This window comes from Astatotilapia calliptera, chromosome 3, assembly GCF_964374335.1.
Source record: "Astatotilapia calliptera chromosome 3, fAstCal68.1, whole genome shotgun sequence".
Taxonomy (NCBI): domain Eukaryota; kingdom Metazoa; phylum Chordata; class Actinopteri; order Cichliformes; family Cichlidae; genus Astatotilapia; species Astatotilapia calliptera.
In genome coordinates, this window is record NC_137424.1 from 3567975 (window position 1) to 3592688 (window position 24714).

A 24714-nucleotide genomic window follows, 5' to 3' on the forward strand; every position below is an offset into this window, starting at 1 on the left:
AGGGCGATCATTGGTTAAATGTGATCATGTGACTGATGCAAGCCAGATCCTTTTATTTAGCAAAACTGTGATTAATAGTTAAATATTATTGTTGAGGGGCACAGACAGGACTCCGCACAACCACACACATAAAAAAATAAAATAATAATTTAAAAAAAGAAGTTGCCTCAACAAAAGGGCACATTGGGCACCCATCAGGAAAGGGGCGGGTGCTCAAGCCCCTCTAGCCCCCCCCCTCTGCACGTGCCTGCTGTTAGGTTAATTGTGCTGATCCTCGGGTTGGGGGATTTGTGTTTGTACTGGAGCGCAAAATTCAAACCAATGGAAGATGGACAACAAAAGTTCAAAGCCATCAGGTGCTCAGGTTAGAAAAAAGAGAAAAGATGCAGGTAAGCAGACGTGTGATTGGATAATGGCAGCTCATCCTGAACCAATCAGACTAAACTCCAAACAATACATTATGTTACAGATTTTAATATTAATTAGTCATTGTTACTTGTTGATTTGTCCTTTTCTCATTGTGTGACGAATTATGACGACTGTTTGGTAGCTGTTATTGTCTCTCTCTCTCTCTTCATGTGTGTTTCTCTGGTGAAACAATAGTTTTGTGTTAATGTTAGGGCTGCACGGTTTTGCATAAAATGAGAATCACGATGTTTTGGCTTAGAATTGAGATCATGATTCTCTCATAACAATAAATAAACATAAAACAACAAATGTCTCATGTTTTGTTGTTGCAGCAAAATGTTGTCCTGCTTGAAATTCCGTCTCCACCGTTGCTCGACGCTGCGTGTACAGAGCAGGTAGTGCAACGATAGAAAAATAGTTGCGGAACGGCACTGTGTAGCGTTTGTCTAGGGTGTTGATCGTTTTCCTAAATCCCTCGTTTTGCACAGTGTTGATGGAGCCATATCTTTGGTCAGGTGATAAGTGATAGCCTCCGTGATGTCTTTGTGCCTGCGGGAGTTCGACGTGTATAGGGAAGCGCTGTATAAGGTTCCCGTTATTGATGTTTGGGTGGTTGACCGGGACGGATTTTCTCCTGTCACTTTCTCGTCATCCCTGACGTGCTCTCCGTTGTTTTTCCCTGCTAATTTTAGCATCACACGGCACAGCTTCTGTATCACGTGGTATAAGGCTCCGCCCTTGTCATTTGTTGAGCAGGAAGAGTGAGCGCTTGTTTTCATGCAGAGTACGTCCCGGATCAAAATGTGAAGTTTTACAAATCACCACTTCTTTAGTGAATATCATTTCAGTCTCAGACAATCTCGTTTCTCTTACAGAGGTTGAATGCACCTTCTGCGGATGGCGGTACCACACAGTGTGCGTGGACTTCCCCTGCACAGAAGGCAACTACAAATGCTGTGAATGCTAAATAAACAGAAACAAATGATCCCTGTTGTCTTTGCTTGATGATTGGTTTGAGTCTTGACAATCCACATTGCTGGCGTTGCATCTTTCAATGCCAGCAATGGCAGGTATCAGTGCTCAAAGCTTTTGTGTTTGTTTCCAACAAGTTGCCCACCTCGGGAAACAAAAATGTGTTCTTTTACTTGTCAGATGAACATATGAGACACTTTGACTCTTCAGTGCAGTGTGGAGCCTAACAAAGATCTGTTTTGTGTCCCAGCTGATCAGCAGGAGGAGGAGAGTCTGACGGAGCAGCAGAGGAACATTTTCAGCTACTTGGACTCAGCTCAGCCACTACAGAGGAAACAATGAGCTCAACACAGAAGGTGACAGACAGAGCAGGACCATATGACCAAAGATATTTATCACCATATACATTTGAACATTTGCCATAACGATGTAGCTGACGATAGAATTGACACCAGACAAAATACTTTACAGCTGCACAACTTTATTAAAAAGCCATCAATGTATTTTCACTGAAACAAGCAGCTGTTGTTTATGTGCATTAAAGTTATATAAAAATGTAACAGTGCAAATGCAAATTCCTCGCTGACAGTTTAACCAAAAGGCGTTTCCAGTGGAAACTAGCCGACACATCCTGAGCATAACCATGTATAATATCCACTAAACTTCAGAAGAGGTTATACAGTCGTGGCCAAAAGGTTTGAGAATTGCATAAATATTGGAACCTGGAGAAGTTGCTGCTTAAGTTTTTATAATAGCATTTTGCCTGCACTCCAGAATGTTATGAGGAGTGATCAGATGAACTGCATCGTCCTTCTTTGCCATGAAAACGAACTTAATCCCCAAAAAGCCTTACCACTGCATTTCATTGCTGTCATCAAAGGACCTGCTGAGACCATTTCAGTGATCGTCTTCTTAACTCAGGTGAGAATGTTGGCGAGCACGAGGCTGGAGATCATCATGGCTGTATCCCGATTCAGGTTCTACAGCTTTAAAGTCCTCAAGGGCCGCGTACTCAAAGACCGCTAAGGCCGAAGTGCGAGGCTCGTAGGCTCGTGAAATGGGATGTCTAGCCTCCGTCGCGCTGCCCAGGTTGCCTAGCAACCATGATACTAACAGCTGGAAACGTTTCATACAGCTTTGTTTGACAGAAATGAAGGAGAACATATTTAGTTCATTTGTTTCTACATGAGCTCTGTGTGATTTGATGAGTATCTGAGGCTGAGACCACAGGACTGTGAAACATGATTGTTGGGCTTCATTTCTGTGCTGAACAGTCGTTTAAGATTAGCTGTAAATAACAATTAGCTGATGTTGTTCATGAGACTAAAGTCATCTCACTGTGGTAATGTAAATATAATATGGCCAATATTATAGTTATTATATTAATCACTTCACTCACAGACAAGTATCTGTGACAGTGTGTATACAGATGTATCATATATAAGAGACAAATATTGTTCATTTAATATGTTGGTACTAAATGTGGCTCAATGCTTACATATATGTGTAAAAAGCAAATGTAGGAGCTGTGATAACTGTGTCTGATAGAATGAAGAGTCGACTGATATATGAAATATTCCTTTATTGGGTGAGAAAATCAGACCCTGTCATAACTGCTGTAAGTCACACAGAATAGATATCAGAGCCTTAAACAGGCTGACTTCTGCTAAATGGGTCAAACTGGGCAGAAAGTCTACAAACACATAACATCCTTATAGAATATGATGTAACACTATAGATCAACTTAGCTCAGAATATATAAAGCATATAAACAGTTACAGCAATATGATGCAACAAACACAGCAGCTACTGATCCAAAATACTCAAAGCTTCATAGAACTGAAACCAACATTTATTTTAGCTCCATTCTGCTGCTGATACAGACTTTAGGTTTCTGAACATTAAACTTGTTGCTGCCTTTCATAGTGTGTAGCTTGAAGGCCCTGAGTACTCTGAGTACTTTCTCCCACACTGAAAACACTGGGATGATCACATTATTTGAACATTACCTAATAAGACTGATTCAGCACAGACAGTTATGTTAAACTTTCCTAGCAGTCCTTCACAAACAGGGAACAGTCTGTCTATTCTCTCCATCTGTCAGCTGCTGCTGGCTCTTCCTCCTCCTCTTCCTCACACACTGCTGAGTTTGTCCTGGTGGATCATCAGGGCTGCAAAGCCTCACAGATGATGTGCAGCAGTGGCTCCCTCAGTCTGTCCTCACTCTGGACACTTGCAGTCGTCACACATGGAAATCAAATGTGTGATAAGCTGCAGGATTCAAACACAAGTGTAACTTATAAACACATGTTCATACTTTTATTCCACAATCAGAGAGAAAGAAACAGAGAGTGCAGGACAGACAGACAGGTGACAGTCTCAGGTGTACACACTGCTACACAACAGCACCAGAGAAGCAGGATTTAGTGTTTGTGTTATTACGAGTGTAAACAAGAAGAGTTCCAGATGGTGCAGTGGACACATGTGTGACTGCTGTGATTAAAGCATCTTTCTTTCAGCTTAACGAGTGAACCGTCAGCTCGTTCAAACACACGTTAAAGTGCGTTTGGCTCGACACCACCGAACAGAGGCAGCAATATAACACAGCTAACATTAACAGTGCAGTGGATCCTGCTTGTGCCGTGATGTTCAGGACTGCAAACCGAGCAGCATCACTGACTTTCAGCTTGTTGTGTTTGTGGATATATGACTGACTTTAATTATCCACAAAATCATCACATTCTCTGTCAGATTAAGGTCGACTATTGAACGGCGTATATTTTAAAGGCTTTAAAACCAAGTTAACGCTGAAAGTACAAACATCACTAATGCCACATAACTCTGCCGACAAGGCATAGCTATGGATATGAAATGCTCTTTGTGTATCACTTCTTCATTATGAAAGATGTCATTAATGCACTAGTAATGTCTCATCTGGAGTATTGTTCAATCATTTGGTCAGCAGCTAATAAGACAGATCTTAACAGACTTCAGTTAGTCCAGAATAAGGCGTCCAGATTAGTGTGAAGATGTTCATACTATACTAATATTGATAAAATGCATAATAACCTTTCTTGGATTAACAGCAGGTTGGATGTAATGTGTTAGAACTACCAGCAGGTGGGGATAAGAGACCTTTAAGGTGTTTGGTGCCACGCTCCACCTTCAGGTTTAAAACTAGTGTTAATGGAGTTTGAAGGTTGAGTTTGTTCCACGACTGCATTTCACTCACTGCCTCTGTTTGTATCTCTGTCACTGCAGGACCAACATGGAGCCAGAAGTCAGCGCTCTCAGGAGGCCGACAAACCTCACAGAAGAAAGGGAGAGAAAAAACACACCTGTGACGAGTGTGGGAAGGGTTTTACTGTGAGGGCTTCACTAAAACAGCATCAGGTCATCCACACTGGAGAGAGACCGTTCAGCTGTGACTTGTGTGGAAAGTCTTTTTCCTTCAAGCGTTCCCTAAAACAACACCAACTCATCCACAGTGGAGTTAAAGCGTACAGCTGTGATCAGTGTGGCAGAGCTTTTACTCAAAGTAGCAGCTTACAGAAGCATCTAGTTACCCACTCTGGAATTAAGCCATACAGCTGTGATCAGTGTGGCAGAGCTTTTACTCAAAGTAGGTACTTACAGAGTCATCTAGTTACCCACTCTGGAATTAAGCCATACAGCTGTGACGAGTGTGGGATGGAGTTTACTGTGAGGGCTTCACTAAAACAGCATCAGGTCATCCACACTGGAGAGAGACCGTTCAGCTGTGACTTGTGTGGAAAGTCTTTTTCCTTCAAGCGTTCCCTAAAACAACACCAACTCATCCACAGTGGAGTTAAAGCGTACAGCTGTGATCAGTGTGGCAGAGCTTTTACTCAAAGTAGCCACTTACAGAGGCATCTAGTTACCCACTCTGGAATTAAGGCATACAGCTGTGACGAGTGTGGCAGAGCTTTTACTCGCAGTAGCCACTTACAGAGGCATCTAGTTACCCACTCTGGAATTAAGGCATACAGCTGTGACGAGTGTGGCAGAGCTTTTACTCAAAGTAGCCACTTACAGAGGCATCTAGTTACCCACTCTGGAATTAAGGCATACAGCTGTGACATCTGTGGAAAAACTTTCAGCCAGAGAGGGAGCCGAAATACACACCTACGCATTCACACCAGACATGATGTGTACTGCTGTGAACAGTGTGGCAAATACTTTACAAGAGACGCAGACTTACAACGACACATGTTTACCCACACTGAGGAGAGACCTTATCAATGTGACCTGTGTGAGAAGACTTTTAAATCTCCACATCACCTGAGAGAACACCAACAGATCCACACCAGAAAGAGACTCTACAAGTGCAGCTACTGTGAGGTATGTATTTATATTGTTATCTTGTCATTTTAGCCTGACTGTTTGGAACAACTCTGCTCATTAAACTGTGTTAGCATGTTAGCAATTCTACTGCATGGAAAAGCAGCTCTTGAGTGATTATTCAGATTTTCCTTTCAGTTATGATTTTAGTATTACTGTAGTATTATGGTGGTAGTATTGTAGTTATTGCAGCCCAGTAAACTGAGTGTGTTAACTGAAACAGTCAAATGTAGTTGGACGTCTGCAGAGATGCTCTTTATTTCAGGCGACGTTCAGGATACAAATGTTGAAGGACTGACTTACACTGTCTTTGTGTCTTTGTTTAGAAGCAGAGCGACACAGATGGATCCAGTTCTCAACCCTGTCATCACTGTGGTGGTGGGAAAGACTTTCATTGTGACCTCTGTGGAAAAACTTTCAGTCGGCAAAAGACCCTAAAAGTACATCAACATAGACACACTGGAGACAAACGGAAATACTGCAAAGAATGTGGGAGAAGCTTCACCACATCAAGTGAGTTAAAACGACATGAACTGATTCACAGTGGGGTTAAAAAGCACCTCTGTGATCAGTGTGGGTCATCCTTCACCACTGCAGGTGAGCTTAAATCACACAAACGAGTCCACACAGGAGAGAAACCACACAAGTGCAGACACTGTGACAGAAGCTTCTCACAGTCAGGTAGTCGTAACATTCATGAACGTACACACATGGAAGGAAACTACAGCTGTGACCAGTGTGACAAGAGCTTCAGGAATCTCAGTTCATACTCTGCACACAAACGATCCCACGTTACTAATAAACTGTTTCACTGTTACCAATGTGCCCAAACATTCACCTCATTGTCTGCTCTGTGCAAACATCAGCGCGATCACTCAGGGCTGAAATCACTCCCATCACTGGATCACAGTGAATCTGAAGACACAGAAAGATCCTCTGGTTTCTGTGTCAGACTCAAAAAGCTTGAGATCAGGCTCCACAGAGTTCAGATAGAATCTCCTGTAAAAATCTGATGAGGCAGCTGTGAATCAAACTCTTCCCCTAGTTCCATTTTAAGCTTTCAAAACTGTCCTACTGTAGAGTTCATGTCAAGTGGTTAGCTTTCTTTTCATCAGTTGTTTGAAAACTGTTTCCTATTATAAAGTTTTTGTTTTAATGTATTTTGATGCAGATAAATGTTTCCTTGTTCAGGTTCTTTATGTTATTGAATCTTGCAAATGTTAAATAAAAAATTCAAATGTTAAATATCTTCACTGATGGCATAAATAAACTGTCCTTTCAGCTTTAGCTCCTCCTTCCTCCTCCTTAGCTTCTCTCATTTAGGAACCTTCCTCACCAAACTGACTGTTGGACCACACCCCTGGTTTCATGAGAAATTATTTCAGCCATGATTTCTCTTCCTGTATTTCAGAGTAAAGACTGAAGTGACAAATGGAAGCATGTTTAAAAAACACAATGTGAGAGAGACGTTGAGGTCCTTAGAAGTTACCCTGGGTTTTTCTGTCACCCTGCTAGATGTTACACACCTTGTTATTGGACTGATTTCTACTGCTGGACTACTCCTGCGGAGAGTAACAATACTCTTACTAATTAGCTCCCTTTCACACCTTTGGGGATATTTATTTTTGTGTTTGCAGCGCTGTGAGCCAGAACAGCGAGAGAAAAATCTGCAACAGCGACGAGCCGAATGCTTACGTGAATCGCAGCAGCTGCACATGTGCTACGCTGAATTAGAGGATATCTTTGCTCTGGATTTCTATTTCTACTTTTTCATTTCTATATGATTCTTCTTGCATCTAAACAAAGATGATTCAATTTGCTAAATGTTGATGGCTCTTCGTGCTCAGGTGTAAATGAGACGTAATATTTGCTCTTGGTTTGGTTCTCCTGTACAGAACCTTGCAGTACAACAGAAACCTAAAAACATTATTTGTAGTTGTTATTCTTAGTTGTTCTGCTGCCTAAATACCACAGGGTCTGATTATGAAGTTATTGAGCTGCACATACTTTACGACCTGCTTAAGTTCGAGGTCACAGCGTCTGTAGAGCAGCTGGAACATAATGAAGTCTACAAGGTTAAAGTTTTCTCTTCAGTTATTGTTCTTTCTGCTGCTTGGTTTGATGGATCTGAGAGCTTTTGTTTTTATTATTGTTATTATAATTATCATTAATATTTTACTCTCTAGAAGCTTTAAAATAGTGTTTGTGTTTGAAAAAATTGATTTAAGAATTGAACAGAAACATCTGTCCTTCTGAAAATCGCCCAAAGGCACGGAGACAAAGTCAAAGGATGCAACCTGTAACTTTCTCTTCCTTCATGTCAGGACCATCATCCATGATTTATATAAAATGCATATAGCAACAGTAGCACTTTAGTTTGGACTTTATGATTTCTGTAACTGGAAAATATTATTTTGTTTAAAAAGGCGACATTAACATTAAAATAAATGAAAGAAGCTTCAGCTGAGAGCTTCATGCAGTCATCATCATCAGCTCATAGCAGTCACAGCTCTTTATTACGCAGCTTTGCAGGAATTAAAGTGGCTGAAGTGTCAGAGTTTGTGTGAGAAGCTGCTTCATGGACAGCTGTACACACGTCTTTATTATTTCTTCATAAATCAAACACACAGGTTTGTCTGTAGATGATTTAAAGTGTGTCGTTGTGCAGTTAAAGCTGTTTGTGTGACGCCCTGACCTCCTGGGAATGAAACAGCCAGTCAGATCCATCAGAGAGAGAGAGCAGGAAGTGTTGTGTGTTTGTGACAGAACAAGGAAACAGTGATGATGATGAACATAAAGATCCTCTGATGACGTGTTTGTGTTTCCTGTTACAGTAACACTTGTTCATCTGTTGCTCTCCTACACTTTCCTATAAATAAAGGAGAAAAAGTCCGTTTAGTTTCATTTCCTACAGCTCAGAGTTACACTTCACATTCCTGCAGTCACATCAAAAAGCTTCACTTTGGTCCAACATCTACATGTTAACATGAAACACAGAGAGACTCAGAACATCTGGAACATCTGCACTTTGACCCAAACTGTTATAGCAGGATATTTTCTGCATATTTCTTATGTTGGACCTGTTTGAACTGTAAACGACCTGTAATCATCTGTAAATGGTGTGAGACACACTGAGGCCACCTACAGGGCAGCTGGGGAACAGCAGGGATCTGAAATCATACGAGACGTTAGTGAGTGAGAAGAACAAACGGACTTAAGATGGCTCGAAGTGATCAAAGTTCATCTAAAACAGAAGATGAATCCACTGATTCTTTGTAAAGTCGATCTGCTGCTCACATGAATCCATGAAAGATTTATTTCACTGATGTTTCTTCAAAGCTCATTTCAACCTGTTGAAGTCATGAATGAAAGTGCAGACTGAGAGTGGATCACATGATGTTTGAGGTGTGTCATGTGACATGTTCAGTATTGTCACACATGTCTAGATTGTCCCTGATATCATAACTGCTCAAACACTGATGATTATATTTGAAGAATTATTCCTGATGGCAGCAAAGTTTGAATGGAGCTCTCTGTCTGTGCTGATTTGTCGCCCTCTGGAGGTCAAAGCACAAACTGCATGATGTCACTGTAACCACCACAGTGACAGGAAGTGTTTTTAAATGATGAAATATGTCAGTGATGCTGATAGTGTGTTCATCACAGACGTTCAGGCTTCATGTTGACATGAATCAAAGTGAAAGCAGAGAAACTGGAATGAATCAGGTGTTTTTACCTGGTGTAAATGGCAACACATTAAAGGTGTATAGACAGTAGAGATGTTTTAAAAATCTTAGCAGTTCAGTAGCAGCGCCTCGCTCGTCACTTCTCACGGTAGATGACTTTAAACTATGGCCCGTTGTTAGCTACATCCACATTATTAATGACTTGTATTTTCCGAAGGCGTTGTTGGCGAGGAATTGGGTAATTATAAGAGCACCGAGGCGTATAATTACCTGCACAGCAACAACATTGATAAAGTACTGCTCAACAAACAAGACGACTTTATTTTTCTTAAAGCACCTGTAGAGCCGAGCCAGAACGCTAATCAGGCTAAACACTTAGCATGGCTAATGCTAAGAGAAAGTGGAGTAGTGGAGACAGTCGGCTGTTCCTGTATCGCCGGATTAGGGAAATCATGTAGTCATGCGGCTGCTATTCTGTGGAAGTTATTTCACTTATCTGGATATCACAATGTTTAAATGACTGAAACAGAAACACTGGACTGGTCAAAGGCTGACTGGGGAGTCACGCTACTGCCATCCAGCCACAGGGGACTGTCCTCTCCCCCTTCCTCTTCACCCTCTACACCACAGACTTCAGCCACTGCACAGAGACCTGCCATCTTCAGAAGTTTTCTGATGACTCTGCGGTGGTTGGATGCATCAGCAGGGATGATGAGACAGAGTACCGGGCTGTGATCGACTCCTTTGTCACGTGGTGTGAGCAGAATCATCTGCAGCTCAACGTGGCAAAGACCAAGGAACTGATCGTGGACTTCAGGAAGACCAGGAAACACTTGACCCCTGTTTCAATCCATGGGGTCAGTGTTGACATTGTGGAGGACTATAAATACCTTGGAGTACACATTGACAATAAACTGGACTGGGCTAAAAAGACCACAGCACTTTACAGGAAGGGCCAGAGTCGTCTCTATTTCTTGAGGCGACTGAGGTCCTTCAACATCTGCCAGAAAATGCTGAGGATCTTCTATGAGTCTGTTGTGGCCAGTGCGATCCTCTATGCTGTTGCATGCTGGGTGAGCAGGCTGAGGGTCGCAGATGCCAACAGACTTAATAAACTAATCCGTAAGGCCAGCAATGTTGTGGGGATGGAGCTGGACTCCCTCAAGGTGGTGTCGGAGAGGCGGATGCTGTCCAAGATAAAGACAATGTTGGATAACACCTCCCACCCACTCCATGACATGCTGGTCAGTCACAGGAGCTCGTTCAGTGAGAGACTGAGATTACCGAAAAGCACCACTGAACGACACAGGAAATCTTTCCTGCCTGTGGCTCCCTGTACAACGCATCCACTTAACACACTGTTTGCTGCTACAGCTACACATGTTTCTTTTCCAGCTATTTATTTATGAGTGACTTATGTATGTATGTATGTATATATGTGTATATATTGTACTATTCTTATTTAGTGTCTTGTCTGTCTTGTCTTAATGTTGGTTTAAAATGGAGCACTGTAACAAAAATAATTTCCCCCAGGGATCAATAAAGTATTCTGATTCTGATTACATGGAGCACTGTGTTGGGTCTAAACTCAGACCCCGCTGTCTCTAAGACTTATTCCCATGAAAGAAAAGCAAGGCAACAACGTTCGATCGCTTGCGCAAGGGAGGCCTCTCATCTGTGTCCAGCACGACAATGAACCCCAAATGGTGGCCTCCTCTCGCTGCCTTTTTATTGACAAACTTCAAACAATAGTTTACAAAACACCTCCCCTTGCAACCCCCCTTTGGTTACAAAGACAAGGCACTGTATGTAAATGTGTGTGTGTGTGGGTGTTATGTGAGTGTGTGTGTGTGTGTGTGTGTGTGTGTGTGTGTGTGTGTGTGTGTGTGTGTGTGTGTGTGTGTGTGTGTGTGTGTGTTGGTCAAAGGGTCATATAACCTAAAAGCAGGAACAACATCCTTGGTCATCAAGGTCATCAAGAGGGTAGTCTTCCCCCACACCCAATGCATGGTTTACCAAAGATAACACAGTGAAACCATACAAAGGGTAGGAAGCTCTACCAAACATCAAACAGATCTTCAAGTTAGGATGTATCTACAATAAAACCTCCCCCAGCACAGAGTGGCTGGAGAGGTGGTCTGGATCAAAGGAATGGCTTTGATCCTACTGCTTAAACTAAGACTATACAAATTTAAGAAACACAATGGCAACATTCAACAATTAGACTTAACACACTGTTTACTGTTTACATGTCAATGCCACTCGTTAACTTTGTGTGGGCTGTATGCTGCACAATAACAGGTTAAATACAAAACTTTATTTGAAGCATCTGTAGCACTGCCTCAGTTCTGGATGTTTCCACAGACTCCTCTGTGCACCTAAAGAAAAGGTCAAAGGTGTTGAAAATCTCCCAATTCTTTGAATCTTTGGGCTGAAGGAAGGACAGTACTCGGTGTATAAATGCTCAATCAACAATCATTTATTTCCATACAATTCAACACTTAAGAGCATAAGAACCATCATGATGGGGAGACCTGCCTGCAGAGGGTCACAGCAAGTCTCAAAATGGTGACGTGTTACTCAGCCTCTTATAGCCTCTAGTGGCCCCCACCTAGTCGTAAAAGCCTAAACATTCACATTCTTTTCTCTCTTTCGGCGCCTAAGTTATGACCTCGGCTCCCTGTCTTTCTGCTCTCTGTAAGGTGGGGGCATGGAATGTGGTCTGTCTCTTCTATTATCAGCACAAGGTCCTCCGCACACAACATTCTCTTCATGATTCAGCAGTATGACATGTCAAGGACACAGTGTAACACATTCAACAGTGTCGAGTAATACAGGTCAATCCAATAGATCTAATGATTTTCACACTCTTTTAAGTCAGAAGTATAATGCAAACTAAAACTACATACTGATCACACACTCTATGTTAAAGGGTATAATATGATCTACAGCAGTATCATAATTCAACTACTTTGATTACATATATAAGGTAACATATGATAACCAAATAATCTCACAAAGGTCAGCAGCACATGTAGTTGGGACAATTCGTCATTTACAAACAACAGTCGCACAAACTACACAATCATTTTCCTCCAATGACGACTTTTCACTTGCAGAAATGGTCCTGTGTGATTTCCAGGCTGTGATATAAAAACTAGTTCCTAATGGCAGCGACTCACTCAGTAAACATGTGTTTCCTTCACCAACCTCACACACAGATCCAATAAGATCAGGAAGTGGGCAGTATAGTACAATATGTGTTATTTTGTGCTGCACTGCCCAAACTAAAGATCTGCTGAAGTGTTGGAAATGATCCAGATGTTTATTTTGGACGATACAGCAGAAGATCAGACATGAAAGTGGAGATAACACAGAAGACCTGCAGCAAAGGTCAGAGGTCAGACTGGGCCACTGGATTCAACAATGAGCTTTCTGTCTGAAGTCCACTCTCTGTGTCGGATCCACAGGAAACAACAAGATCTTATTAACTCATTCACTGCCAGCCATTTTCAAATCAGGTAACTCCCCACTGCCAGGGTTTTTGAGCATTTCTACTCATTTTTGAAGAGTTTTTCAATTGACGTCTATAGACGTCAATGGCAGTGAATGAGTTAACATGGTTTTCAATGTGTCTCCTTCCAAAAAGTCCAACCAATGAACAAATGTGTGTATTTGTGGAGGCCGAACAAAAGCATGACACATTTCTCTGTTTCTATAAACTGGAGTCAAACACAAACATGAAGAGTTTCACTGACAGACTCCAAAATGCCCCCACAGTGGATCAAAGGGAAATCCTACAGTGTGGCCAGAGACTCTTAATGGCTCCAACATCAACACATCCACAATGTTGGATCCAGTTGTGCCTCACAGAGTTACTAAGACACACCCTCTGCCAGCATCACAACAGCTCCACCTGCTCCACCTGCCTCCTCAGCATCTGTACACCTGAAGAGAAAAGAAAGGCTCCAACAGCTCAAATCTACAAAGGATTCATGAAGTTTCATCCAACAATAACATGTTTGCCTTCCACAGTGTGCTGTTAGACACCACTGTACCTCTGCCATTTCAAAAAGAGCAGCTTGGGAACATTTTGGCTCCAAACACTTTGTGTTTAAGTTCTTTGTTTTCTTTGTGAAGCCGACAACATCTGGAGCTTTGTGACTCATAGAAACATCATTTTGTTCTTTAGATGACAGCAGATTGGGACTGAATAATCAATCACTATCAAACCAATAAAGACAAACATGCTGATTTTACAGGAACTTTGTTGGAGAAGCTGCAAAGACATGAAACTGGTGGAGATCCCAAACCAGTTGATAGTGCTGGTTATTCCAAATAAAGCTGTTTCCCTTTGAGATGAAATGACTTTCTGTCCTGATATATAATAAAGATGTTGTTGTTTTTGAGCCCCTGTATTAAAAGTAGCTTAAAGTCAGCTTGAGTTTGATGTCTTTATGTCGAAGCTGCTCATGATGTTGAGCTGCTGATGGAATAAAAAGAGTGAAAAATCTCCTCAATATAAAAGCATGTAGTCCAGATTTAAATGTAGCCTGTTGTTAGCTGAGGTCCACACACAGTGTTTGACAGTGTAAAGTGTGTGAAAGGGCTGCTGGTGGAGCTCACTAGGATGAGCAGGTGACCATGTGCCACGAGGTGGAGAGCAGTTGGCCTGGCTTTGACCTGGGCCACGCCCCCTTTCTCTCTGCTTTGCTGTCACTTATCTTCACTGCTCTGTCCAATAAAGCTGAAAAAGGCCCCGAATCAAAGAAATCTGCTGCAGCCTCTGAAATGTCTTCTGTTTCCTTCCCGACGGCTTTTTCACCGTCAGCCCATCAGACAGTCCAGCAGCATTTATGATGATGTCATGATGTTGAAGAGGATGCTACGGTGGCCTCCCATGACCCCCAGCCTCATCACAGCTGAGATGCAGACATTTGAAAACATTCAGCAGACAACTGAATAACAGTCCAACACAACAGTCTGTGTGCAGACACACACTGACCTTTCATATAGTCAAAGGAGTCAATCAAACACAGCTGGTTGAGTCATTTCTCTGTGAGTCTAAAGTGAATCTAGTATTTGAAAGTCCACTTCCTGTATTTGTTGTTGGAGACTTCTTCAGCTTCTTCTCAAGGACATCAGCTGCTTGTTTGGCAGCAGAGGCAGTTAAGAAGCTTCCTGAAAAACACTGAACAGTGAGTTCACTGTGGCATATGACAGATTCAGCTTTCTGTGTGCAAATGTGTCTGTGTCGACCTTTCAAATGCTGTTGAATCCAAACATCAGCGGCTCCTCGGCTGCTCACTTCATGCACTTCTGTCTGTGTGACAGTCCAATGACATCACAGCTGTTTCCAGCCCCAGTGTCTCAGGACTGGACACCTTTAAACATGTCGAGGATCAAACAGCGTCCAGCTAAACACACATGAAACTATCAGAGCTGACAATCATTCCAATAACATCTAATGGTTCATGTATGTAGACACAGCACTACAAGGAAATGGCTCTCAGCATCTGGCTGTGGGAACACATGAGTCCCTGTTTGTGTTCAGATTGTGTGCATGTTTTAGATGTGTGTCACATGTAGAAACACAACAATCCCACAATGACACACAGATGTGTTTGACACAGCTGTGCAGCTGTAAGTTGTTTCTAATGATTCATTGAAGCTCTTCTAACCTTCTGGAGACGATCAGTACATGAATCTGTTCAACACGACAACAGTTTGACTTCAGTGTGAACGTTTGCATTAACTAACCTTCTTCATCCAGCTGACAGCATCATTCATCCTATGATGTGAACAGTTCCTCCTGTTGATGACAAACCTCTGACAGGATCTGCTTGAGGAGCTTTTTCATGTGCAGCTCTCTGAGCTCAGGGCTGAGCTGCTGTTTCATCTTTAAGAGCTGCTGCCTCCTCGCCGGACTTGTTCTCCTCTTCTTCTCCTGATGACACCATTTCTGCTTCATATAAAATTCAATAAAGATGCTGACATGTATCTGTAGCAACAACATCATTGAATCTATACCAACTGGAGCCAAACCAGTGGCTCTGCTGGGATCACTGGTGAGCCAACACTTCCTTGTTGATGCAGATTTCAGGGCTTCCTTTTGCTCCTCCGTTATAACTGTTCTCTCTTCTCAACACATGATGACACAAAGGAATCAGCAGTGACAAAGATGATGCTGAAGAGAAGCACACACTTCACACATATAACAGACCAGTGCAGTTACACACACCTCTGCTCGACATCAGGCCTCAAACAAAGACACAAAACACTAACTTGACTCTAAACAGAAGAAACGAGCAGCTGTTTCTGTTCTGTGCTTATTTATATTTGACACACATGCTTCTCTTTGTGCAAACACACATCGCACTATAAGGGTAACCTCGCACACAATGATTGGACAGCACAGTGATGATGCTGGGAGATCCTATACGCAGCAGCACAGAAACACTGAGAACTTTAAACATTGATTATATTGAGATCAGCAGCCGACCCAGTCTAGATAAAGGCGAGCAGCTGGGACCGCTGCTGCACCAAAAACAGGTTTCAGTGTTTCCATGTGTGTGTGTGATGTCTTTACTTATACTGGTCAATAGACTTTAGTCAACACATCATTGAAAGGTGTTACACATGAAATAAAAACAGTGTTTGTTCCTCTGAAGCAGCTGCATTATAACCAATCTGCTCCTTTGTGGCCGTTTAAAACAGCCTTAAATAACTGTTGTTATATTTGTTGCAGCTTCTGCTCCTCTTGGACAGACGACTCTGGAAAAGACGTTTTTGAATTTCAGCTTTTAACTGGATAAATATCGGATATATAAACGTCTGCAACAAACTGACTCCAGCTTCTACCTCATGATAGGAATGTTTTTGTGGCTCAAGATGACCTGATATCTTTCATGATGGAGACATTTGACACATGTTTCACATATTATAGACCAACAAGTTCTTCATAGCAGTTTAAATACAGGAGTCACTTTTGGGCCCAGCAGATAAAACAGGGCCAATATTTCCTTCTTTATTTAAGTGACGTGTGTCACAGATGTGACCTAGTAAAGTGTAGCTGAACATTAGTAACGTTATTAACACTCTCAGCTGGTCCTTGTTCCAGACCTGAAGATCCTCTTCTTTCATTCAGCAGCAGCTTCAGGTCTCTGATGGTCCAGGGCTTGTTGTTGGGAAACAGCCCTGCTGGGATGATGGTGTCCTCACAGAAACAGTCAGTGATGCTGTTGATCTCCATCACAGAGCACGTCCCAGTCTGCAGTCTCAGTCCTGCAGGGCCTCGCTGGCTTCCTGACTCCACCCAGTCAACAACAGGAAGTGTTTGAAGTGCAGGAACAAACTGAGGCTGTGGTCAAACAGGAGTTTTTATCGTTACCGTGGTGACAGCTTGGATGTGTTTCAGTCCTGCCTGGTTATCACTGCAGGAATCTTTCACATTTATTACAGGTAATAACTCTGATTTTTCTGTGTATTATGAACCAAATGTATCCTGATACACACAGAGATGGATGAGCAGAGGTCACATGATGAAAGAACAAACATGGAGTCTTTGATTTATTTAGATATTTATTGATGAATGCAAACAAACCTGACACTGAACCATCGTCCAGCAGAACAAACCTGATCACATGACCTGCTGACCCAAACAGTGCAAAGCTCCATGGCAACAACAACAAACAGCCTCACATATGTTAACAGAGGCTGTTAGAAGCACAGAGTCTTTACAGTCTTTCTCCTGTTTGGACACAGATCTCTGCACATCTTCATCACAGTTACTCACAGACGTGCAGAGTGTGTGGATATCAAAGCTAAGTTTCCACCATGTTTGTAGTCTGTACTGGGACTCATGGAGCATCTCTCTATGAGCACTCAGTGCTGTAAACAGTGAGTCCCAGTTTAACCAGCAGCCTTCACACCACACATCACACAGACATGGAAACTTCAAACCTCAGACTGAAGACACCATCAGAAATAAACAGATTGTGATGAAGATGAAGAACTGGACCAGTTTGCTTTGGTTTCTTCTGTTCCTGTCAGAAATAAGAGTCTGGCAGCACTTTGCTCTCCTTCCACATGTTTAAGGAGGAAATGAAGAAGAGCGAGTGAGTCGTCTTCCTCTGTGGCCCAACATCAGGCAGCAGCCACGTATTTTTAAAAACCCAGCACACTGCTTCAGAAACACTGAGTCCAGGTGACCAGAGTCATGTGATCAGTGAGGTCTTCACTCAGGACGTCACTGCTTCAGGACCTGATTCAGAGGTTTATAAGGACGTGGATCATTGGTGCTGATGTTGTGTGAGAGCTGGTGAACCATGGGGAACATAAATAACAACCAGGCCATCAGCAGTTCTACCCCCAGCTCTAAAACCTACATAACACACTATACATATAGTTATTGTTAAGGTTCAAATATTGAGGAAGGAGAGTACAAACAACCAGGTCCAGAAGAGCTTGGTCAAACAATTGATTTTAATGAACACATGCGTGGGGGGACCAGCGCCGTACGCAGACAGCGCTGATCTCCGACTAATCAAAGCATAAACAGATATTTTATACCATCGGGGTTTGAATTTAATGACGCCCCTTCAACGTCACACAGATACATACATACATACGTCAAATCAAAACCACAATGACTTTTAACACAGTTTGAAAAGAACATTATCTCTATCTTCATGGCAGATGTTTCCTGTCAACCTTTTGACTGCCGCTTCTCCAAAACCACAGACCATGCTCTGCAGTAAGATACCACTTCTGCACGGCCGCAGTTGCAAGCAAACATGATTAACCTCTCACCTATAACTGAATGTATCTACTATGTGTGTGTGTGTGTGTGTGTCACGACCTCACTTGGCACTCTGTGTCACCTCTCACCTACTAACGCTCGCAGTCAAACAGAGGCCACTCTCAAATGTGTTAGCAGTTTACTAAAACTATATATGTAGTATATTGAATAAATGTTTTAATCAAGAACCTCTACTAGAAGCTTAATAAAAGAATATAAAAGTATAAAAGATAATAATGAACAACCTGGTTATTCAAATAGCATCATCCAAACAGCTCCTCAGAATAAGCTGCACTTACACTCTGCTTTTAGTTTCACTTTTGCAAAAGCACGCTCTGCAAACCTGCAGTTTCCTGTCAAGACTTTGCACAGAGTGTCCTCAGAATCAACAGAATCAGCCCATACACACTTAAGATTATAACAAGCATTCAAAAGCATTTAAGATCATAGATTCAACTCAACAGTTTAAAGTGGTTATAACTGCACCTGTAGTAAAGGCTAATTGGGTACCAAAATGTTTAAACATCTGAATGCAATATCAATGCTGTAGATTATATTATTAATGCAATGGTAATGATGATGATTATTAACAGTAGCAACAAAATAATTTCCCTGATCTCCACATTATATAGGTTATAGTATGTTATATATAAATTTAGCTGAAGCAGTTTCATTTGTAGCTTCACGCTGCACTTCACATGTTTGTCCACCAGATGGCAGCACAGAGGCCGGTGTTGGAAAGCTTTGAGTAATGAAGGGTGGCCTTTTGTTGTGGGCAGTCTGAGGTACACCTGTGCACTACTCATGATGTCAGATCAGCATCCTGATGTGGCACACCTGTGAGGTGGGATGGATTATCTCAATATAGCAGATGTGCCCACTACCACACATTTGGACTGATTTGTGACCACTGTTTGGGAGGGATGGTTATATTGTGTATCTGGAATGAATTTTAGGTCTCTACATCCATCCCATGTGGAATGGGAGCAGTAACAAAGGTGTTGCGTTTATATTTTTGTTCAGTGTATATTTTTTCGTTTTTCCTGTAGTATATGAAAATTGGTGTATCTCAAAAATAAAACTATGAAAACACTCAAAATAAATTTCCTTTGGTGGGAAACTAGTTTGTGCAACTTTTTTGTATTTACAGTTTTGAGTGATAAGCCTCTTAAATTTCTCTAACTAGAAATATATGTTAAAAAAACAAAAACGATTTTAAATTTTTTTGTAGTTTATTGCACTTTTTTGCAATTTATGTAATTACTATGCACTTAATGCAGATATATTATTAAAATTTGGGCTATAATGGTTGTATTGATGTATAGTATTGAGGGAAACATCCTATTTTACTGTCACTATATATCAGTCACTGTTATTATTTCATTATTACTTCATTAGTCCGCATCAGCTTATCATCAATATTATCATGTATCACTTATCATTTAGTAAATCTGCTACAATGGCATTCTAGATACAATACTCTATCAGTTAGTAAAGCACCAGTTTAGCTGGGGGTCCAGTCAGGCCGCAGTAAAAGTCATATGAGGACACTCAACTTTGGTTGGCCTGAACTCACAATATCACAAAACTACACACTCCCCACACCCATTCCATTGGAATGTTGTTAGAGCTGAGGCCGACTAAAGACAACCCCATATTTGGTTCTGGACAACGATTGAATACACTTACACAGAGTACACACATTTAAGTCCACACTACACGCACCTACATAGTCATGTAGGACACGCACACACTCATGGAGAACTGTGAGGTCGGCTCAGGACATGCTCTCTGTTTGACATACACACACAATAGACACGAATAGAGATACACACCACACACACACGGTTTTCTCCGAGTGCTGGACTGAGTGGAAACATCTGGAGGCCATATAAGGGGAAACTTCCTGAGTTCTGGGAACTGACTGATACTTATCATGTGACTTGACGCCATCATTGCAATAAAACCCTTGTGAAGAAACTGTTCGGAGGGAGATCGGCTCTTAAAGGCTTGTGATGCTCATCTTCCCCATATGTACATATGTATAATAAAAATCACTATTCTGACATCTACTGAGACCATGCAGTCGTTTGTCTTCTCCTCAGAAACTCGAATCATGACATTTTTGGTGCTCGAAACCCCGTTTGAGGAGGGATATTTTAAGGAGCTTGGCTGACGGTCTAGTGGTGTCAGACGGACGGCCGGGAGCTCCACTGAGTGATGGGCCCCGAAATATGAGAGGTAAGCACCGCCTGTTGATGGATCTCCAAAGGTGCTGAATTGGAAATTAAGTGCTAAATTAAAGGTTCACTCAGTGGAGCTTCGGTTCTGTCCGTGGTGATTTTGGGGTAATTAATGTTTGGGGAATATTTTACTGATAAAAGTTATAGCTGTTTATTGTGGGAAGCGAATTTTGAGTTAAGAGGTTATATGAGGTTAAAATAATACGGTTTAAGGTGTGTGGAAACCGATGTGGGTGGCTGGATGCCAGCAGTCACCTGGTTAGTGTAGGGTTTTTGGTTTAATCGATTAGCAGAGACGCGGTCTCGGGCGTCAGGTAATTAAACGGGGGGGCTGAGAGCTCACCGTGAGGCTTTTAAAACAAGTAATAACTTGTAAGTAAATTTATTTAGGACGGGGGACGCGTCCCCTAGGAATGCAGTTTTCATGTTCAGCAGGTGGCACTGACCCCTAATCGCGGACGCGTGGTTAGGTTTTAGCCCGGAGTTGGCCTTCCGCCAAGGACTTGGGACCCTCGGTTAAAAGGCTAGACAATCAATGGGTGATTGTCTTATACTGCATTTTTTGATCGACAGGGTCGCGGACCCGGCCGTGACCTTTTAACGTGGCTGCCTTGTGAGTTTTAAGTATAGCTGAAGGCGTGGGTTTGGTACCAGCGCCGGACGTGGAGCTCCCTGCCAGCTGCGGGAAGCGGTTATAAATTAATTAGGACTTAGGAATTCGAGCGCTCTCGGGGTGGCGTCCCCGAGGCGTATAATTGATCAGCAAGGCGAGGCCTGGGCTATAGATGCTTTTAAATTAGTCAAAAACTTAGGTGTAACCTCTTCTGGCATACGACGTCTATGCGTGTAAATAGGACATAAATAACGTGTGTGTGTAGATAAAGTGTAAATTACTTGTATAAAACTGTCTGTTGAGTTGTCTTGTGGTTGCAGTGTTTTGACTGTTCTCAAAAAAGGAAAAGGGTCTCTCTCTCTGTCTCTGTGAGAGAAAAAAGGTGGGGGCCGAGTGAGCCCACGGGGCCGAGCGGGTCCGCGGGAGCGAGCGTGTATGCTGTATGGGGAGAATGAGGAAGAAGGGAGTGAGAAGGAGCGAGTGAAAAGAGTAACCGAGTGTTTGGTGATTTTTTATTATTTCAGAGGCTGTGTGTAAGAGTTTTGACTATATTGATTAAATTCTGTGGTTTTGGAGCTGGTGACTTTAGCTGTGAGAGTGTGTGTGATAGGAAGTTTGCATGCCCATATAAGGGTTAAGCTCTAGCCCGATAGGAAAAAAGGGAAAGTGTGTCTCTCTCTCTCTGTTTCAAGCAGCTGCAAGAAGAGAAATGGAAATCATATTAACGCTATGCTTTAGTGTGCCAATACAGGTTACAGATGAATAAAGGTGGACTTCTCTCAACCTGGAATTTTGAGTACGGCGCCAAAACCAGTAGAGTAGCATTATTGGAAAGAAACAAGCCAAAGTTTGGTTTAAAGTTTTACAGCTTGACCTGGCACTTGTCCCCATCCTGAGAAGAAGCTCAAAGGACAATTGATCTTCTGGTGAAGACCAATAGAACATCGTGACCACTTGAGAAGAATTTACAAGCAGCCAAAAGACAGTGCAACCGAACTGTTGACCCTGAAACCAAAAACTGACATGCACTCTGAGTTACAGGCTGGACAGTCGAACGGTGGGAAGCACTGGACACTGATTGTCAGATTTGCCATGCTTGGAGTAATCTTGAAGAGACGATTGAAAGCATCAACAGAGAAGAAGAAACCACGTGATGGAAAATGCACGGTGGACTGCAGGCTGGTAAGAACAGTGTGACATGACACTGAATGTGATATTTTGCCAGGCTGGGACTTAATCCAGAAGGAAGATACTGAAGAGACACAGAGAGGAAACGAACTGTGTTTGTTGGTGAATTCAGGACCACAAAAGGACACTGAGAGAAGAGGACGGAACCAGTGAGAGGTGAAGCTTGACTGTAAGAATACAGGGTATAATTAGATTGAAACGAAAGCCTGAACTCATGATGGTGTTTAGAGATGTCCACCAGAAAACTAAAAGAGGTAAACAAAAGAAGATAAAATAAAGAAAGAAAATAACTGACAATTACATGAGTGAATGGAAAACACACATACACAAAGTGTTACATGGGAAATTATGTTCTTATAGAGAATCAGAAGTGAGATAGTTTTGAATTAAGAAATCAGTGACACGATGCATGAATTAATTCTGACTGTAACATATAGAGGCAATGAAGAAAGCAGCTTACACGCACTGAACATTAACAAAAATACATAGGAACAGCAATGAAGACCTGCTTACACTTATACACATGACATAAGCTGGTATTGCTGACCAGAGAAGGGAACCTGGTAGTTTAAGTGCTCATGACAGTAATAAAATGTCTCAGGTGTGTTTCTACAGGAGGAAAACAGAACTGGATCAATTCTCCACGTGCAGCGGTCGGAAGGAAAAACCTATAGGTTAATTTGACTGGATCTGATAAGGCAAGTTTCTGGTTGAATTGTTCACAGCGCCATGTCTCCACAAACCTGACAAAGTGGGGCCCTAACTTCTGGCAGAGGACCAGGAATGCTGTTAATAAGGTGGGCGTTTAAAAATTTGGGTTAGCAAATTGGGGAAAGGAAACTGACGGCTTAAGTGGAGAATTATGAAGGAGTCTGACACGCTGCAAAAGCAACATATGCAAATTCACATACACAAGCAGAAAACGCAGTAACCCTACAAAGACAAGACAAGCCCACGATGATTAATGCATAGACATTGATTAAACCTGGCTTAGAACACAAAGAAAATAAAAACAGCTTGCTGTTTGTATGAGTGATAGAATGGTGTGAATGGTTAATAAAGAACATTTGAGTATGTTGAATCTAGGCATGTTAAAGTGCATAAAGTGCAAATTGTGTGGTTTTATCTAGATTTTCGGTGTATTGAGGAGGTGGAATTATGTGGTGATGGGTTGATTCTGTCAGTTAGGTTTGGGTGGTTGTTGTTTTTGTTTTTAAATAGAGGGAGTTTTAGGAAACATGGTCATGTTTGAGAGGGGCCCATTATTTTTGTAACAGTGCACTCAAAGAAAACCTGTCAGGTGATTTTGTTTTGTGTTTTCATGAGCTAAGAATCAGCTCTCTTTTTCTCATTTTTGTTCTAAGCAGGCCTGCAACAGTGAATAACAGCACAAATTATTCAGCTACCGGAGAAAGCTACCGGTGGGGATCTGATTAGGTCGTAAGTCCCTGTCTAAAGGATTGTCGCGATTCAATCCAGTCAAAAACATAAGGAACTATTTTCCTATGGAAAATAAAAATGAAGGAGCTCAGTTTGAATAAATCTGGACAAACAATTTGCTTTTACTAGAGAAAGTTTCTGTTTTATTGAGTGGGGTTATATTATGGGATTAGAGTATATTGTTGGGAGAATCCCAAATGCTAAAGGGGGTAGGTGTCAAAATAGAGGAAATCTGCCAAATGTTAAAGGGGAAAATTAGTGGGGGTTGAAGAAGGAGAATAGGTTTGATTTCTTTTTGATTTCTAGAAGTAGTGGCTATAATGTAGGCGTACACCTACAGTTATTACATAGATTTATTTTTGGGATAAAAGGGGAGAGCTTAAAAAGGAGATGATTTCTTTTTATATACGTACATATTGCATTCTGTGCTTTTAAAGGAGTTGTGGCTCAATTCGTCTCTTGAGGGTCACGAGCCTTTGGCTAGCGCTATGATTGGCCAATCTACTGTGAGGAGGATAGGAGTCATTGTAGGATTGCACGCGCTTACAGACACGGAGTCCATGAGAGCATTGATTCCAGGCAAAAGGCCTCAAATTCGTTTAGCTTTTAACTGAACTTAAAGACGGACCAAAGAGGAAGGAAAGCATAGATTTTGGTTAAGTCTGATAAACTAGAATTAGAATGTATTGTTACATTAAAAGGAGCCAAATGAAATAAAAAGAGTTATATCAAAACAGGTTATAACACAGGAAATGTGAGGTAAAAGTGAAGTTAGTGTTAACACGCAGGAGTTGTTTCTGGGTAGCATTTAGCTATGATGAAATTTATGCAGGAGCAATTGCTTATATGCTTCGACTCAATTGATTAAAGTGGAAATGGGGTTTTGTTTCCTTTGCAGTAGATCTCCACAAGGGAGGGTCAGAGCGAGGACACAACCTATGGCGCTAAATAATAAAACATCATCACCATTGCATTAATAATATAATTTACAGCACAAATATA

At 41.8% G+C, this 24714-nt stretch overlaps 1 protein-coding gene across 1 annotated transcript; it reads left to right on the forward strand.

The window, feature by feature from the left end:
- Window positions 1-1306: 1306 nt before the first annotated feature.
- Window positions 1307-7029, forward strand: LOC145423779 (uncharacterized). The gene is made up of 3 exons (XM_080296574.1): window positions 1307-1736; window positions 4642-5742; window positions 6069-7029. The coding sequence occupies exons 1-3, from the start codon at window positions 1719-1721 to the stop codon at window positions 6753-6755; spliced, it is 1806 nt and encodes a 601-aa protein (XP_080152700.1). The 5' UTR covers window positions 1307-1718; the 3' UTR covers window positions 6756-7029.
- The last annotated feature ends 17685 nt before the right edge of the window (window positions 7030-24714 follow it).

Excerpts from the sequence above, each read along its gene's own strand:
- LOC145423779 (XM_080296574.1), top strand. Across the intron at positions 5,743-6,068 it reads ACAAGTGCAGCTACTGTGAG|AAGCAGAGCGACACAGATGG; the intron begins GTATGTATTTAT and ends GTCTTTGTTTAG.